General features: G+C 45.3%; 1 protein-coding gene across 1 annotated transcript in view; it reads right to left on the bottom strand.

Moving 5' to 3' along the window:
- Positions 1–15,872, bottom strand: part of mfsd4b (major facilitator superfamily domain containing 4B) — a 43,286-nt gene extending 27,414 nt beyond the window's left edge. The window contains exons 1-2 of the mRNA XM_072246594.1: positions 15,494–15,872; positions 11,777–11,945 (exon numbers count right to left, since the gene is read on the bottom strand). Coding sequence (XP_072102695.1) covers positions 11,777–11,945; positions 15,494–15,775 — 451 coding nt within the window. The 5' untranslated portion in view covers positions 15,776–15,872. The remainder of the gene's footprint in view (positions 1–11,776; positions 11,946–15,493) is intronic.
- Between the last annotated feature and the right edge of the window lie 1,761 nt (positions 15,873–17,633).

Raw genomic sequence — 17,633 nt, 5'->3', positions numbered from 1 at the left:
GGATCTTTATACCCTTGCAGGTCCTTAACTCTAACCACAACGATTCAACACCTTCCAACTCTATGTCATCTCTTTCTAATGATTTGATTTCATTTTTTAAGCCACACAGCCACACCGCCCCACCCCCTTTGCCCATCTTTTCGATACAATATGTATCCCTGGATGTTAAGCTGTCAGCTATAACATCAGCATTCTTTCTTAGATAAGGGGCCTAAAATTGCTCACAGTACTCCAAAATGAGGCACGTGACGTAAGGGGAGGGGCAACCTGATTGGGGATTAGGAAAGTGAGCTACAGGTAAAGAAAGAGCCAAATGCTCCATCTTGATTTTCAACACAGAAGAGAATACCACCAAAAAAGGAAAAGGGGAGATGGCAGAGATAAGGAATATTGGGAAAAAATAATAAATGGACTAGTACTAAGAAGGCTGGGCGTACTTAAATAAGTCACTCGGTCCAAACAGGATACAGTACACCAAGTGAAACTGGGGTAAAATTTGTCAAAGGGCTTTCCATTATCTTCCAATTCTTCCTAGATACAAGCAAGGAACAAGAGAACTAGAAAGTGCACAAAGAAACAACCTTATCGAAAAAAGTATACCAGGACTTGCCCTGTAACCACTGTTTACTTTCTGTGATGGAGAAGCTTGCTGAAACAATCAGGGAAAACTTTAAGAGCCACTTGTTAATATAAATTGTTAAGATAAATTTGTTAATAAGGGTCAGCAAGCCTAAACTGACCAAATACTTTGATGAGGTAACCAGGAAAGTCAACTTCTCAGAATCGATTTCAGAAGTCACATATAAAAGATGGGCTTGCAAATTAAAGTGTCTAGAATAAGATACAGTTAGTATTATTATTCCATGGATAGCAACTGGCTTCAGGACAGTTAGCAATAGTAAAATGAAATTCTTAAAATGCTGGAAATACTCAAAAGGTTAGAGAGATCTGTGGAGAGAGGTACAGAGTTGATCTTTTAGATCAATAAACCTCAACCATTACTGGAGAAGTACAGGTTTTTAAAAAAAGGTAATGGCTGTGATATTGTGAAGATCACAGTAGTCTTGGTGAAACAATCCTTTCAATGCCATCGGGTTCATAGATAAATAAAAGATGAAAACAAAAACATGTGAAAATGAAATTCAGAACAAATCAAGGACTCTGAAACAAAAGATACTGGATTCATATACATCTTCCCCTTTTTTTTAGAAGTTAGGTCTATGATTGCCTGGGAGACAATGGCCTTAAATGGTCATTATTCAGAGGCAGTCAAGACGCATCTGTGAGCTGACATTTGGCCTCTGTAAGGTAGGCGTCAGTTTATTTGATACAGTGCGGAGTATGCCCTTCCGCTGCTTCAAGCCACACTGCCCCTGCAACTCCACAACCCCACAACCCCGATTAACTCTAAACAAATCACATAACAATTTACAATGACAAATTAACCTACCCACTACATCTTTGGACTGTGGGCAGGAACCAGACGCCCGGGGAAAACCCACACATTCCACATGGAGGACGTACGGAGACTCCTTAGAGAACAACGGCAGAGTTTAACTCAGAATTCCAGAACGCCCCAAGCTAGAATGATGTTGCACAAACCACTACGCTACCAGTTCATGGATAGATAGTTGGTTGTCCTTCGTTTCCGATGACGACGTTTGTCTGTGAAGTTCATCAATTGTGTATTCTGAGGTGGCTCTGCGGTCTGATTCTAGAAAGGTATGAGTGTTGACAGTAAGGACAGGTTAACCATCTGGCCACTGTTGGAGCAAATGATGTGGCCATTCTTCTCCTCTCTCAAGCAGCGCCCAGACCTACATGGCGACTATTCTCGAAGTTGTTGGTGGCTTGTCTGACCAGGGCACAACATCCAGTCTGGTCCGGTCATGGATAGATAAGGAGAAGGAAAGAGGCCAGGAGTGGCCCATTTATTTTGGAATTCTGAGGGTAGGAGAAAAGGTCCTGGGATGATCAATATGATCAAAGGTCAATATGAGATGATGACTTCTTGACCAAAAAAAACCAGATGTGGGGACATGTGGAAGCAGAACTCTCCCACAATTGACAGTGCTCTTAACCATATCTTGTTAAATTCCTCACAATTAGACTCAATTCAAGTTCAACTGATCATCCTTCATAACAACTGCCATCTCCAGCCAAAATCTACCACAAGGTACAGCTTCACCTTCTTTCATCATTCTGAAGGGAATGTTCCTAAATTCCCTGGCCAACTCCTTCATTTCCACTAAGCACTCCTCTTCTCTCCCTTGTGACCCCAGGAGATGCAACATCTGTCTTCTTACATCTTCTTGGGACTCAAGAGGTCTTTCCAGGTGTAGCAATAATTCACTGCACTTCTAAGTTTTTTTTTTGAAAACACAGGGAGTGGTGGGTGTGTGGAACTCACCGCCACGGATGCTGGTCGAGGCAGATACATTAGGGACGTTTAAGAAACTTAGATAGGCACATGGATGATGGAAAAATAGAGAACTATGTGAGAGGGAAGGGTTAAATTGATCTTAAGTTAAAAACGCAGCACAAAGTTGTGGGCCAAGGGATCTGTACTGTGCTCTAATGTTCTATATTCTTGCAATCTAATCTATCTCACTGAAACTCATAATATGGTCTCCTTTACATTGGAGAAATTAAATGCAGACTGAGTAACCACTAGGTTGCACCTGCATTCAACCTTTAAAGATGACCTTCAATTTCTAGTCACCTGTCACTTTTATTTTCCATCCCATTCTGACCTCTTTGATTTGCAAAGAAAAAAATGCCAACACGAGCTTCAGGAATAGCATCTCACTGTCACATTATGGGAAGTATGTAGAGGCTTTGAAAAGGATGCAGTTCACCAGGTGTGGCCTGGATTAAGGTATTAGCTAACAAAGAGTGCTTGGAGAAACTTGGGCTGTTTTTCCAGGAGTAGCAGAAGCAGAGGAGCAACTTGATTGAAGTATGTAAAATTATAACAAAGGTGAATAAGTGTCTTTTTCCCTCGGGTAAAAATGTCACATATTAGAGGACATAGATTTAAGGTGAGAGGGAGAAAGTTTAAAGAAGATTTGTGAGGCACGTTTTTCTTTATACAGAGTGGTAGGTGCCTGGCACTGCCAGGGTAGAGAGTGGAATCAAATACAATAGCAACATTTAAGAGGCATTTATACAGGCACATGAACAAGCAGGAGGAGGAGGGATTATAGACCACGTGCAGGCAGATGAGATTAGTTTAAATGGACATTGTGACCAGCACAGACTTTGTGGGCCATAGGGTCTGTTCTTGTGGCGTATTCTATATTCTTTTGTTTTTCAGAGTGCCAGCATGTTCTTCTGTTTTGTTTAAAATATCTCTAACTATCCTCATTCATCTATTAGCTAGATGATACAAGCACTGTGTCACCTGAACTACTTTGGTCTCCATTATCACAGACATTCTCTTCGTTCTTTCCACCCCTGATTTCACCTTCACACCCTAGATTTAAACTCAATTCTTCAATTTTCTAGTTCTGATGAAAAGCCATCAACCAGTAATATTTACTTTGCTCATCTCTCCACAGATGCTGTTTGACCTGCTGAGTACTTTTAGCATTTTCTCTTTAATGGTCACGATTCAGGGATACATTTGACATGATGGGTAAAGGACTTCAGGAAGGGGATGTCAAGGGAACACACACCAGTCCTCAGAAGTTGAAAGTTCCTGGATGTCAACATCTCTGTGGATCTTTCCTGGGTCCATCATTTTGATGCAGTTGCAAAGAAAGCACGACAGCTGCTATATTTCATTTACAGTTTGAAAAGAATTGGTGTGTCAGTGAAGACACTTGCAAATTTTTACAGGTACCATGGACAGCATTATAACTGGTTGCATCACCGTCTGGTATGGAGGGGCCATTGCACAGGATTAGAAAAAGCCGCAGGAAGTTGTAAACTCTGCCAGTTCCATCATAGGTGTTGGCCTCCCTAGCATCAAAGACACATTCAAAAGACAATGCCTCAAAAAGGTGGCATCCATCATTAAGGATCTCCATCAACCAGGACCTGCCTTCTTCTTATTGCTACTGTTACATATCTCATGGATATCTTGTGATAGTCTTATGACCATGATGTAATGGTCTTTCGGAGGTCACCTGATGTAATTTTCCCGCCAATGTGAGGTCACATGATGACGTGTTCACTACGGGTATGAAAGGAGGCCCTTGGGGTGATGCAGTTAGTTTTCCAATTAGAACGTCAGCCAGGTACTCTGCGCCGCTGCGTATTTGCCTTATGACGCAGTTTTGATTTAAAACGGAGTCTTACGTTCTATTGTAAGATACAAAAGTGTTGGGCCGGCAGTTTAACCAATCGCTGCCAGGTTTGTTGATGTATCTTTTCAGTAGTATTGGAGAATGAAGGCGGGAAACTGAAGGAGTCGTTTGGCAGTTTTGGATAGTATCAACTATTATTGAATTCGTTCAAGGAAGAGTGATCTGCATGAGATACCCTCTGCTAAAAGCAGCAGAAAAGGCTGTGCAGTATCTAGTATCCAGAGGGAAAGGTCAGTGCCTTTAAACTGTTTTATTTCCGTCGTCGTGAATCCTGCAGACAAGGCAGGATCTGGCTGGGATTGGCAGTGACGTCATGTCTTCGACGAATTCTTTACTTCAGGAAAGTCTCTCCTAATTGACTGTATAAATCTCGTGGACTTTCAAAATTACCATTCTAAGAACTGTGTTTGAATTTACCACTTTAAGAACTGTTTTCGCATTTATCGCTTTAAGAACTAGTACTGAGTGGCGGTTTGTTAAATGGCCGCATAGCAGTTTACTGGTTAAGGTTTTTGTTTGTTCATTTTTTGTTTAAATATTGAGCAAAGTTTAATAAATGTTTGATTGTTTTTATAAAACCTGACTCATTTGATATTCATTGTTGCCGATCACCTGACATAAATTTGGGGGCTCGTCCAGATATGTTCCAATTTTGAGCTTAAGTGCTTGTTTAAGTATCAACCCAATTCGGAAAAGGGGATATGCCCGATTCTTTTGTTTGATTGGTGTGTGAGTGGTATTCGGCAGCAATGAATGTTGATAGCTTTATGGAAACGCCAGACCCAGAGTTTTTAGCGACGGCAAGAAAGGGTGTTGTATCTGAGATTGCTAGAAGGTTATACAAAGGTTACAAAAAAGCCCGTAATTCAGAGAAAAATCGCTGAGCATTATATTAAGTTTGGGAAAGTTTGATGAAGAAGTGTTAGATACGTTTCCAATGAGCAATCTGGAAATGCAGTTATATATTGAACAAATAAAGTTAAAGCAATTAGAAGCTGATTTGGAAAGAAGTCGGTTAGAAGCTGAAAATAAACAGAAGGAATTCGAGGCTGGAGAAGTCCATAGGAAAAGGGAATTTGAAGAAAGAGAAGCAAATAAAAGGAGAGAGTTTGAGCTAGAGATGGAGAAATTAAAGTCTGAGAATCAGTCGTCTGGTTCTAGGAAACAGTTTGTAGCTAGTCGAGAGGTTATTTTGGCTCCTTCATTTAATGAAACAGAAGTGGACAAATATTTCCAACATTTCGAAATTGTTGCTCGAGTTTAAAGTTTAAACACTTGAAGGACTGTTTTCGCACTAGTACTGAGTGGCGGTTTGTTACATGGCTGCATAGCAGTTTACTTCCGGTTAAGATTTTCGTTTGTTCATTTTTTTAATATTGAGCAGAGTTTAATAAATATTTGATTGTTTTTATAAAACCTGACTCGATTGATATTCATTGTTGCCGATCACGTGACACTACCATCAAGGTAGTGGTACAGGAGCCTGAAGACACACACTCAGCATTTAAAGAATAGTTTCTTCGCTTCCACCTGCAGATTCCTCTTCTTGCACTATTTAATTTTTTTTTATACATACATACAGTATTTCTTATTATTCATCCTGCCCCAGGTACTAGTGCCAATTCTACCACCTATTCAAAATTCTGCATTAAGCTGATAGTCCAGCTTCTTTCTGAGGTTGTTCACCTGCAGGTAAGCTTAGCACCAAGTTCAAGGAAACAATTTAAGGCAGTTCAAGGTAAAGCATGGGGATTTTTCTTTTTAAACTGACATGTCAGCATTAACAATAAAAGGGAGGCAATTTTAGTGGAAGCAGTCATTTGGAGAAATGTTTCTCAGAACTTTGTTCAAAGAACCAGGCTTAAGGTCAAAGTGCAGAGGCTTCAACAAAGACAGCTATGCAGTAACAAGTCAAGACAGGTCCTTCCCTTCCTTCTAAACAGCTTGAGGGATAGAAATGGCTGTCAGTAAAGTGGTGTGCTTCTCATGTGAACTGAGAGATCAGGGAGAAGTGTCTTTGACAAGTACTTCTGCAGGAAGTGTGTCCAGTTGTAGGTCCTCTCAGACTGCCTGGATTGTTTGGAGCAGTAGCTAAACTGACTGAGTGGACAGGAGGCAGTGTTGTAGATAAGAAGTTCAGGGTGGTGGTCACTGCATGTTCAGCCAGACAAGAGGGACAGGCAGACTGTGCACAACACCATGCTTATTCTCTCTCTAATAAATATGCAGCTTTGGATATTGTTGGGGGTATGATGACCTCTCACAGGAAAGGAACAGCAGCCAAATTAGTGGCATAATGACTGTAGTGGAGGGAATGACAAAATCTGGACAAGCAGTAGTGATAGGGAACTCAATAGTCAGGGATACAGACAGGCAATTGTGGCCACAAGACTCCAAGATAGTGTGTGTCTCCCTAGTGCCAAGGACAAGGATATCTCAGGGCAGCAAGGAAAGGGGAGGATTAATAGCCAATGGACATGGTCCATATTGACACTAGCAGCAAAGGCATGAAGAGAGGCATGGTCCAGCAAAGGGCACTTAGGTAGAAATGAGTTCTCGTCTCAAGATTACACCCTGTGCGACATGCCAATGAGTAAAGGAACGGGAACCAGAATAACACTTGCACCAAGGCACTCTCCAGGAATATTGAGAAACTTTAATCCCTCACAACCACAATCTTATTAAATGTAGCTAAGGAGCTGATACACAGGGGAGAGCTTCAGGTATTTAGATCACTGGGTAGTTTTGACCCGTACAAGGAGGAAAAGTTGTATCTAAACCGGAAGAGGTCTTGTGCTCCTCAGAAGGATTTAAGCTAGTCAGGCAGTAGGGTGGGACCCATGATGTAAGTGCAAGAGATGGAGTGGCTAACTTGTTCATAGAAAATAGAAAAGGCAAGTCCAGTAGGGAGAGCAGACAGGGACATCAAACACAGAACAGTATAGCACAGTACAGACTCTTTGACCCACAATGTAGTGCCAACCCTTTAACTGCTTCAAGATCAACCTAACCCTTTCCTCCCACACAGCACTTCATTTTTCTTTCATCCATACTATATGTCCATCTGAAGGTCTCATGTCTCTACAACCACCCGTCAGCGTGTAAGACACACCACCACACTCTGACTTCCAAGACAGGTGGGGAAGTAGTAGACACACTCCCCTTTCTCTCATGCAAGGAGCCTTGCAGTTAGGGCAGATGAGCTGAGAGCATGGATCAGCAAGTGGGATCATGACAGTGTTGCAATTACAGGAACGTGGTGAGGGAACGGCAGAACTGGTAGCTCAATCCGAGGGGAACAGAAGGATGAGGTGACAGGAAGAACACTGCAACAGTACTTAGAGAGGATATCCTGGAGGAATTCTCCAAAAAAAGCTATATCTGTAGAATTTAGAAATAAGAAAGGGGCATTCATTTTGCTGGGGTTTTACTATAGGCCTTCCATTGTTAGCCAGAATTAGAACAGACAAGCAGGCAAATTTAGAAGTGTGTAAAAACAGGATTTTAACTTACCCAATATTGACTGCAATTGCCTTAGTTTAAGACGCTTCGATGAGGTTGAATTTGTAAAAAGCATTTGAGGAGTTTTCAAAATAGTAAGTAGAGTCCTCTAAGTAAAAGGCTGCACTCGACCTTTACCCAGGGAATGAGGATGGGCAAATGGAAGTTTTGTAGAGGAACCCTTTGGAAATAGTGACTGTGTTTCAGCAAATTTCAAGGTATGAAAAAATATAAGGTTAGTCCTAGAATTAAGGGAGGGCATTTCAACATATGCGGCAGGACTAAGCAAAATCAGAGTGGGAGCAGCTGCTAAAAAGAAAAACGAAATTCAATAATGCTGTCGTGGTAGTGTAGCTGTTAACACAACCCTACTACAGCTTGGAGAGTCAGAGTTCAATTCCAGCGTCCTCTGTAAGAAAGTCTGCACGTTCTTCCCATGTGCACGTGGGTTTCCTGCAGATGCTCCAGTTTCCTCTCACATTCCAAGGGCGCACTGGTCATTAGAAATTGTCTTAAGATCAGGCTGGGGTTAAATCGGTAGGTTGCTGCGCGATGCAGTTCAGAGGGTCGGAAGGCCTGTTCCATGCTGTATCTCTAATAAATAAAGTGAGAGGTGTTTAAAGGCAAGTCAATAAGGGCTCAGATTCAACATGTCCCCGTAAGTTTAAGAAGCAAAAATGATAAGATTAGGGAAGCTTGGTTTAGAAAGGAAATTGAACATTTGATCAGAAATGAGAAGGAGGTATTTGGTTTTGACTGAGTCCTTTGAGGACATAGGGAAAAATAAGGAGGGGACAAAGGAAACAAAAGGACATGAAATAGCCTTAGTAAGCAGGATTACGGAGAATCACAAATCCTTAAATATATTCAGAAGATAGCTAAGGAAAGAGCAAGTCTCATGAGAAAACTAAATGGAAATTTATATGGAACTAGGGGATACGAGTGGGATCCTAAATGAATATTTCTCAACAGTATTAAGTGGGGAGAACAATGAAGAGCAGGGGTTTTTATGCCATGGACCAATAAGCAAAGAGACCACGGACCACAGGCTGGGATTCCGTGATGTAGAGAATGCAGTGTTAGAGGAGGGGAATGTGTCTGTCTCAGGAAGGATGGTGGTAGAGATACTAGTGGTTGATTGTCCTGCACGTATCCCAGAACGCCACTGGAAGCAAGGGATGAAGTTGCTAGGATTCTAAGATATTTCTGCATTTTTGTTAAGGCACAGGTGAGGTACCAGAGGACTGGAGATGGCTACTGTTGTTTCCTTATTCAAAAAGAGTTGTAGAGAGGAGTCAGGAAACTACAGGAAAAAATTCTACTAGATAGGATTTGTGCTTCCTTGGAAAGGAAGTTAGAGGTCAGTGTGATTTTGTGCAAATGAAACTACTATCTCACACAATAAAATTTGAGGAGGCAACCAAGAAAATTCATTCATTTATCCAGCATAGTGGATATGTTTTACATTGAACAACAGGAATTCTGCAGATGCTGGAAATTCAAGCAACACACGTCAAAGTTGCTGGTGAACGCAGCAGGCCAGGCAGCATCTCTAGGAAGAGGTGCAGTCGACGTTTCAGGCCGAGACCCTTCGTCAGGACTAACTGAAGGAAGAGTGAGTAAGGGATTTGAAAGTTGGAGGGGGAGGGGGAGATCCAAAATGATAGGAGAAGACAGGAGGGGGAGGGATGGAGCCAAGAGCTGGACAGGTGATTGGCAAAAGGGGATACGAGAGGATCATGGGACAGGAGGTCCGGGAAGAAAGACAAGGGGGGGGGGACCCAGAGGATGGGCAAGAGGTATATTCAGAGGGACAGAGGGAGAAAAAGAAGAGTGAGAGAAAGAATGTGTGCATAAAAATAAGTAACAGATGGGGTACGAGGGGGAGGTGGGGCCTAGCGGAAGTTAGAGAAGTCGACGTTCATGCCATCAGGTTGGAGGCTACCCAGACGGAATATAAGGTGTTGTTCCTCCAACCTGAGTGTGGCTTCATCTTTACAGTAGAGGAGGCCGTGGATAGACATGTCAGAATGGGAATGGGATGTGGAATTAAAATGTGTGGCCACTGGGAGATCCTGCTTTCTCTGGCGGACAGAGCGTAGATGTTCAGCAAAGCAGTCTCCCAGTCTGCGTCGGGTCTCGCCAATATATAAAAGGCCACATCGGGAGCACCGGATGCAGTATATCACCCCAGTCGACTCACAGGTGAAGTGTTGCCTCACCTGGAAGGACTGTTTGGGGCCCTGAATGGTGGTAAGGGAGGAAGTGTAAGGGCATGTGTAGCACTTGTTCCGCTTACACGGATAAGTGCCAGGAGGGAGATCAGTGGGGAGGGATGGGGGGGACGAATGGACAAGGGAGTTGTGTAGGGAGCGATCCCTGCGGAATGCGGGGGGGGGGGGGAGGGAAAGATGTGCTTAGTGGTGGGATCCCGTTGGAGGTGGCAGAAGTTATGGAGAATAATATGTTGGACCCGGAGGCTGGTGGGGTGGTAGGTGAGGACCAGGGGAACCCTATTCCTAGTGGGGTGGCGGGAGGATGGAGTGAGAGCAGATGTACGTGAAATGGGGGAGATGCGTTTAAGAGCAGAGTTGATAGTGGAGGAAGGGAAGCCCCTTTCTTTAAAAAATGAAGACATCTCCATTGTTTTACATTGACTTTAGCGAGGCTTTTGACAAAGTCTTGCAAAGTAGGCTGGTCGAGCAAAATTGGGCACTTGGAGTGCAAAGTACATTGGCAAACTGATACAAAATTGGCTTCTATAAGGGGCAGAGTGTTTTTCTGATTGGATGTCTGTAATTAGTGTACCACAGGAATCAGCTGTAAGATCAGTGGTGTTTGACAAATAACTTGGATGAAAATGTAGGTGGGCTTATAAGTTTGCTGATGACTCAAAAATTGGTGTAATAGTAGTGAAGGAGATTGTGAAAGAATACAAAAAGACATTAATCAGTTGGAAAGCTGGGCAGAGGAGTTGCAGATGGAATTTAATCCAAACAAGTGCAAGGTAATATTAGCATCAAATACCAACAAGACACAGTAATTGACCTCAGGGTGTTGATGTACAGAAGAATCTTCAGGTTCAAGTTCATAGCTCTTGAAAAAGTTGACACAAGTGGATAAGGTAGTAAAAAAGGGCATTCAGCATGCTCGCCTTCGTAGACTGAGGCACCATGTGTATATTTTGGGACGTCACATTGCAGATTTACAAAATATTGGCCAGACCACACTTGGCAAGTATTGTGTACAGTTCTGGTCTGCCACATGAAAGATGTGGTAGCATTATAAAGACAGCAGAAGAGAGATTCACCAGGATGTGGCCTGAAATGCAGCGCTATGTTTACAAGGACAGATTGTGCTTATTCTGAATGGAACTCAAGAAGCTGAGGGGTGACATTATTAAAGTTTATAAAATTACAAGTGGTATAGACAGCGTGAATAGTCAGTGGGCTTTCTCCCCCACCCCCCCCAACCCCAGAATGGGGAAAATCTAAAACTAGAAGTCAAAAGTTTGAGGTCATATGAGATTCAACTGAAATATGTGAGGGGGAAACTTTTCCGCAGAGGTCGAAGTGGTAGGGGCAGATACCATTACATCATTTAAAATGCAGTTGGATAGAAAAGGAGTAGAGAGGTACGGGCGCCTAATGCGGGTAAATGGGATTAACATAGATAGCCATCTCAATTGACATGAACAAGTTGGGCTGAAGGGCTCATCTCTGGGTAGCACCACGACTCTAACCCAGGTGCACTCAGACCTTTATTATGATAAAAGATCATCTGTCTACCTCATGTTTATTTGCATTTGTCTTAAATAAATATGTGAGTGCAGCCAGGGTATACCTGTGCTGTCGCTATATTCAAATGAATATGCAACATTTAAAACAGGCAATCAGTGCTTAAATATTTTAACTTAAATTCAGACGATTCAAATCATTTATTGTGTTGCTAAACAGCGAATGTACCGATTAACAAGTGGTGATCCATGTAGTCGAACAGCAGCCCACCAACCAATGAGCCCCCGACGTAGCCCAGTGAACGGCCCACAAAGATGAAGGAGATGTCGCTGATATTCCTGTTGACATTAATTGCCAGCTCTTTGAAAGTAGGCCCCAAAACAGCAATGACCATCCCCTAAAGAGACAGAAAAACAGGAGTCACTTTGTAGCACAGCTGACAGGTAATACAAGTGAACAAGCACAGCAGGCCTCACTACCAATAACTTAAACATGATTGCAAATACAAGACAATTACAATGGGCCTCTACGTCGCCTCATCATTCAATGTGATCAGGGCTGATTTACATTGACTTCAACTCTTCTTTACCAGTTTCCCATAACCTTCAATTCCTTGACCTTTCAAATATTTATCCACCTCCAACTTAAATGTATCAAATAATCTGGCCTCCAAACTGAGGCCAAAAAATTCCTAAGATTCACTGCTTTCCAAGAGAAGAAATGTTTTCACACCTCATTATAAATAAGCAACTCCTTACTTTGCAGCTACATCCCTTTGCTTGCAACTCTCCCACCAGTAAAACCATCCTGCATCTCAAGTTCAACATGATTCAACCATACACATGTATGCCGCCAAACAGAACAATCCCCAGACCAAGGTACACACAGTACATACAACTCACACAACAGAAAGCAATATCACAAATAAATTAACAAATAATAAAATATTTTCCAGAGGAATTACATTTAGTACAAGGTGCATTTACTACACAAATCAAAAAGTAAACAGTAGGCTACTGCTGCTTCAGATGCGATGAGACCTGGGTGGTGGCAGCAAATTCAGTAATCTCACAGCCTAAGGGAAGGAGCTATTTCCCATCCTAACTTTCCTTGTCCCAATGCTACGGTACCTCTGACAGATGGTAGAGTGAAAAAGATATTGTGGGACGGATGGGAGACATCCTTGACAATGCTAAGGGCTCTGTGTCCACAGCACTCATGATAAATATTCCAATGGGTGGAAGAGAGACCCAGATGATCCTCTCACTAGTCCTTGCAATCCTTTGTAGGCACTTGTGGCCAGATGTCTTGCCATTCCCAAAGCAGATGGTGACTGGAGGGATCCTCACTTGCCTAAGTCTCTACAGGAAGTAGAGACGCTGCTGTGCTTTCTTGACTAAAGAGGTGCTTTGAGGGACCATTGAGATTGTGCATCACACGTCTCATTAGCGAGACAGAAGCATGGTCGCATTGTTTATTCCAGGGACCAGCTGATTGAGCTTATGCCGGCCGGTTTAGCGAACAGAGCGGCAGACACCCCGGCTGAAATCTGGAGGAAAACACACAGAGGATGCAGAGGGGGATCACAAAGGTGAGGAAAGAGGACCAGGTCGAGACAACAGAGACTTATGAAGAAGAGGAGTTCGGTGGGTAATAAAATGGACGAGTTCACGGCGCTAGCCAGGCATCAGAGAACATTTCGGGAGAGCAGTGTTATGTGTTTCACTGGAACAGGGCTGCACGAGGACATACCCAATCAAAACTTTTCCATGGATGGCTTCCAGACCGTTCGGGCTGACCAGAAGTGCACTGAGAGCAGTAATCGTAAAGGAGCTGGGTGCTTACTGTTCTGGTTAACAATGGATGGTGCAATCCGGGTCATATTACGATCGAGGAACGTGTTTGTAGACCGGATACTGAACTTTTTGCTGTTGGACTCCGGCCATATTCCACCGAGATACAACACTGGGCGTCACGGGAGGTTGTTCCTGCCTGTGGCCATCGAACTTTGCAGCTCCTCCCATGGAGGGTCAGACACCCTGAGCCAATAGGCTGGTCCTGGACTTACTTCCATCTGGCATGGTTTGCATTTTGTTGTTTGATTGTTTGTGGCTTTTGTATTGCTATATCTTTGCTCTATTCTTGGTTGGGTGTGGCTGTAACGAAACCCAATTTCCCTTGGGATCAATAAAGTATATCTATCTATCCATATGCACTCACAGAAACTTGGAGCTCTTTACTCTCTCCACAGAGGAGGCATTTATGTGCAGTGAGGAGTGGTCAGCCTGCATGTTCCTAAAGTCCACAATTGTCTCTTTCATCTTGTCCACGTTGAGACTCAAGTCACGATCGCACCATCCTACAAGCCGCTCTACCTCCCTCAGTACGCCATCTGCTTGTCGCTGTTGATGAGACCACCGACTGCTGTGACACCAGCGAAACTGAGGAATTGATTTAAGCTGGATCTAGCAGTGCAGTCATGCATCAGCAGTGTGAACTGCGGTAGGGTGGTGCTCAACATGATGGGGCTAGTGATGTTGCTACCAATATGGACGACTGCGGTCTTTGTGTCATTAAGTCTAAGAAAGAGGAGTTCAGACCCAACAAGGATAGCTTACCAACCAGCTTCTGACAGAACACCTAGCTGAAGTCAATAAGCAGCTTCCCGGCATCTGAGGCACCATTTTCAAGACTTCCCAGGACGCAGTGCAGGGCACAGGTTACAGCATCGTCAGTGGACCTACTTGAGTGATAAGCAAACTAGGAAGGGTCCAATGTTGCAGAAAAATAGGATTTAATGCAATCCGTAACCAGCCGCTCGAAACACTTAACTATTATTGAGATCACTGCCACTGGACAGTAGTGGTAAGGCAGGTTACTGTCGCCATCTTGGGCACTGGAATAATGGTTGCTGCCTTGAAGCAGATGGGAACAGTGGACTGTTCCACAGAGATGTTGAAGATGTCCATTAGAACCTCAGTTAACTGGGTTGTACAGACTCTCAGACAACAAGCCCCCAAGGACCTTATATGATAGACAAAGGTCACCCCTCCTTCTTCTGTGTCCCCCTCACCCTGCTGCCTGAGGGGTCCTACCAAACTTCCCTGCTCCAGGAGGGAGGTCACACCCACCCCTTCCTCCAGCTCCCGACGGGGCTCTCCGCCCCCTTCACCCGGATCCCCGACGGGGTCTCCCCCCTTCACCCAGCTCCCCGACGGGGTCTCCCCCCTTCACCCGGATCCCCGACGGGGTCTCCCCCCTTCACCCGGATCCCCGACGGGGTCTCCCCCCTTCACCCGGATCCCCGACGGGGTCTCCCCCCTTCACCCGGATCCCCGACGGGGTCTCCCCCCTTCACCCGGATCCCCGACGGGGTCTCCCCCCTTCACCCGGATCCCCGACGGGGTCTCCCCCCTTCACCCGGATCCCCGACGGGGTCTCCCCCCTTCACCCGGATCCCCGACGGGGTCTCCCCCCTTCACCCGGATCCCCGACGGGGTCTCCCCCCTTCACCCGGATCCCCGACGGGGTCTCCCCCCTTCACCCAGCTCCCCGACGGGGTCTCCCCCCTTCACCCAGCTCCCCGACGGGGTCTCCCCCCTTCACCCGGATCCCCGACGGGGTCTCCCCCCTTCACCCGGATCCCCGACGGGGTCTCCCCCCTTCACCCGGATCCCCGACGGGGTCTCCCCCCTTCACCCGGATCCCCGACGGGGTCTCCCCCCTTCACCCGGATCCCCGACGGGGTCTCCCCCCTTCAGCCGGATCCCCGACGGGGTCTCCCCCCTTCACCCGGATCCCCGACGGGGTCTCCCCCCTTCACCCGGATCCCCGACGGGGTCTCCCCCCTTCACCCGGATCCCCGACGGGGTCTTCCCCCTTCACCCAGCTCCCCGACGGGGTCTCAACACGCTCCACCTCGCCCCGTTCCCCCTCCGCACTCACCAGCCCGAGGAAGGCGGCACACAGCAGCACGGTGTCCGCCCAGCGACCACCGCGAACCTCCCTCACCCGGGGCTCGAGTCCCATGTCGTCGTCGCGCTCCCGTCGGGCCCGGGTAAGGGAAAGGCCGGCGGGAGGCCGTTTCTGGCACAGCGTCGTCGTCGCCTCCTCCTCAGCCGCCGCATCTTCCTCTTCGTCTTCTTCCTCTGCCAGCTGCTGCAAGGGACGCGCGAACCTCACCTGCTTCTTGCCCGCAGGCGAAGGGCCGCCCGCCCGGCCCGACATTTCCGATCCGTGTGCCTGTCAGCCCGGCCGTACGGTGCCACCAGCTCCCGCAACCCCCCGCATCGCTCCGGCTCCGGCTCCGGCCCCAGCCCCGGCTTCGCGCCACGATGCGCATGCGCGCGCTGCTGACCTGCCCATCACTGGGGAGCCACGCCCACACAATGCTTGTGTGCTCAGCGGGTCGGGCAGCGTCTGTGGAGAGACGCTTCCTTCATCTTGACTGATTATGACAGGAATCCTCTTTGTATTCTGGCAGCAAAGTACATAAGACCATAAGACCATAAGACAAAGGAGCAGAAGTAGGCCATTCGGCCCATCGAGTCTGCTCCGCCATTTTATCATGAGCTGATCCATTTTCTCCTATTTAGTCCCACTCCCCTGCCTTCTCACCATAACCTTTGATGCCCTGGCTACTCAGATACCTATCAATCTCTGCCTTAAATACACCCAATAACTTGGCCTCCACTGCTGCCCGTAGCAACAAATTCCATAGATTCACCACCCTCTGACTAAAAAAATTTCTTCACATTTCTGTTCTGAAAGGGCGTCCTTCAATCCTTAAGTCATGCCCTCTCGTACTAGACTCCCCCATCATGGGAAACAACTTTCCCACATCCACTCTGTCCATGCCTTTTAACATTCGAAATGTTTCTATGAGGTCTCCCCTCATTCTTCTAAACTCCAAGAGCACACAAACGTTCCTCATATGTTAACCGTCTCATTCCCGGAATCATTCTAGTGAATCTTCTCTGTAAGTCATAAAATTACAGAAAATAGTGCAAAACAAAAAAAAGGAATAATGAGGTTGATTTCACAGACCATTTGGAAATCTGATGGTGGAAGGGAAAAAACTATTCCTGAATCATTGAGTGTGGGCCTTCAGGTTCCTGTACCTCCACCCTAATGGTGATAACGAAAAGTGGGCATATCCCAGATGGCGAGCATCTTTTAAGGATGGACACTGCCTTCTTGAGGTACCACTTGAAGATGTCCTTGATGATGGAGAGCATTGCGCCTGTGATGGAACTGGATGAAAACCATAAGTGAAAGCAATATGAATAAAAATATAGTCTAAGACACAATTTTATACAAGATTTTGAAAACATTTTCTTACTAAATGACATGATCAGGCTCGAATATGGGCCTAGGATGTGAAACCTGTGCTTGTGTTTTGCTGCACAAATACTCATTTCTGGGTTGAACTTGAGATAAACCAGACATCCCACCCTGCAAAAACTCATTTCAGGGAGGTAGCAGCCCCGCCCCCTGCAATCCCATATTCCCCCCCCCCCCCCCGGTTGACCTCCAAGGGTGTATGTAATACTTTGTTTAGTGATTTTGTCTAATCTGTAAACCAAGTTGGGTATATACAGAAAATGTGATATTAAAACATGTACATATATTATATTATATTATCACGTTTATTCTATTACAACTCTAAGCAAGTCTACAGGGAGTTTGGCATCATCACATAGGACATCAATAGAGTAGCTCTTTAGCAACTAGCAAGCTAGTTTAAATAACGTTAGCTATGCTAATGAACGAATGACACCTGTTAAACTCACCTCAACACATCTTTTACATTTTAACGCACCATGGGCAATAGAAAAGTCACTGTTGCAAACAGTGCAGTGAGCAACACTGTCATTATTTTTGAGGTTGACTGTAAAGCCCGCCCACAAAGAAAACTGATAGGTCTACTTAGCACAAAGAGAGACCAATCAGGATGCTCGCTCTCACTCTCCCTCTCCCTCTCAAAAAAAATCGATTTGCGGGATATTGTATATAATTTCCAGGCATCAGGGAGCTACTATCAATATGCGGGAGACTCCTGGAACTTCCGGGAGAGGTGAGATGT

Source organism: Mobula birostris, chromosome 2, assembly GCF_030028105.1.
Source record: "Mobula birostris isolate sMobBir1 chromosome 2, sMobBir1.hap1, whole genome shotgun sequence".
Taxonomy (NCBI): domain Eukaryota; kingdom Metazoa; phylum Chordata; class Chondrichthyes; order Myliobatiformes; family Myliobatidae; genus Mobula; species Mobula birostris.
Note: the sequence above shows the minus strand (reverse complement) of the source record. Positions and strands in the feature narration are given on the sequence as shown.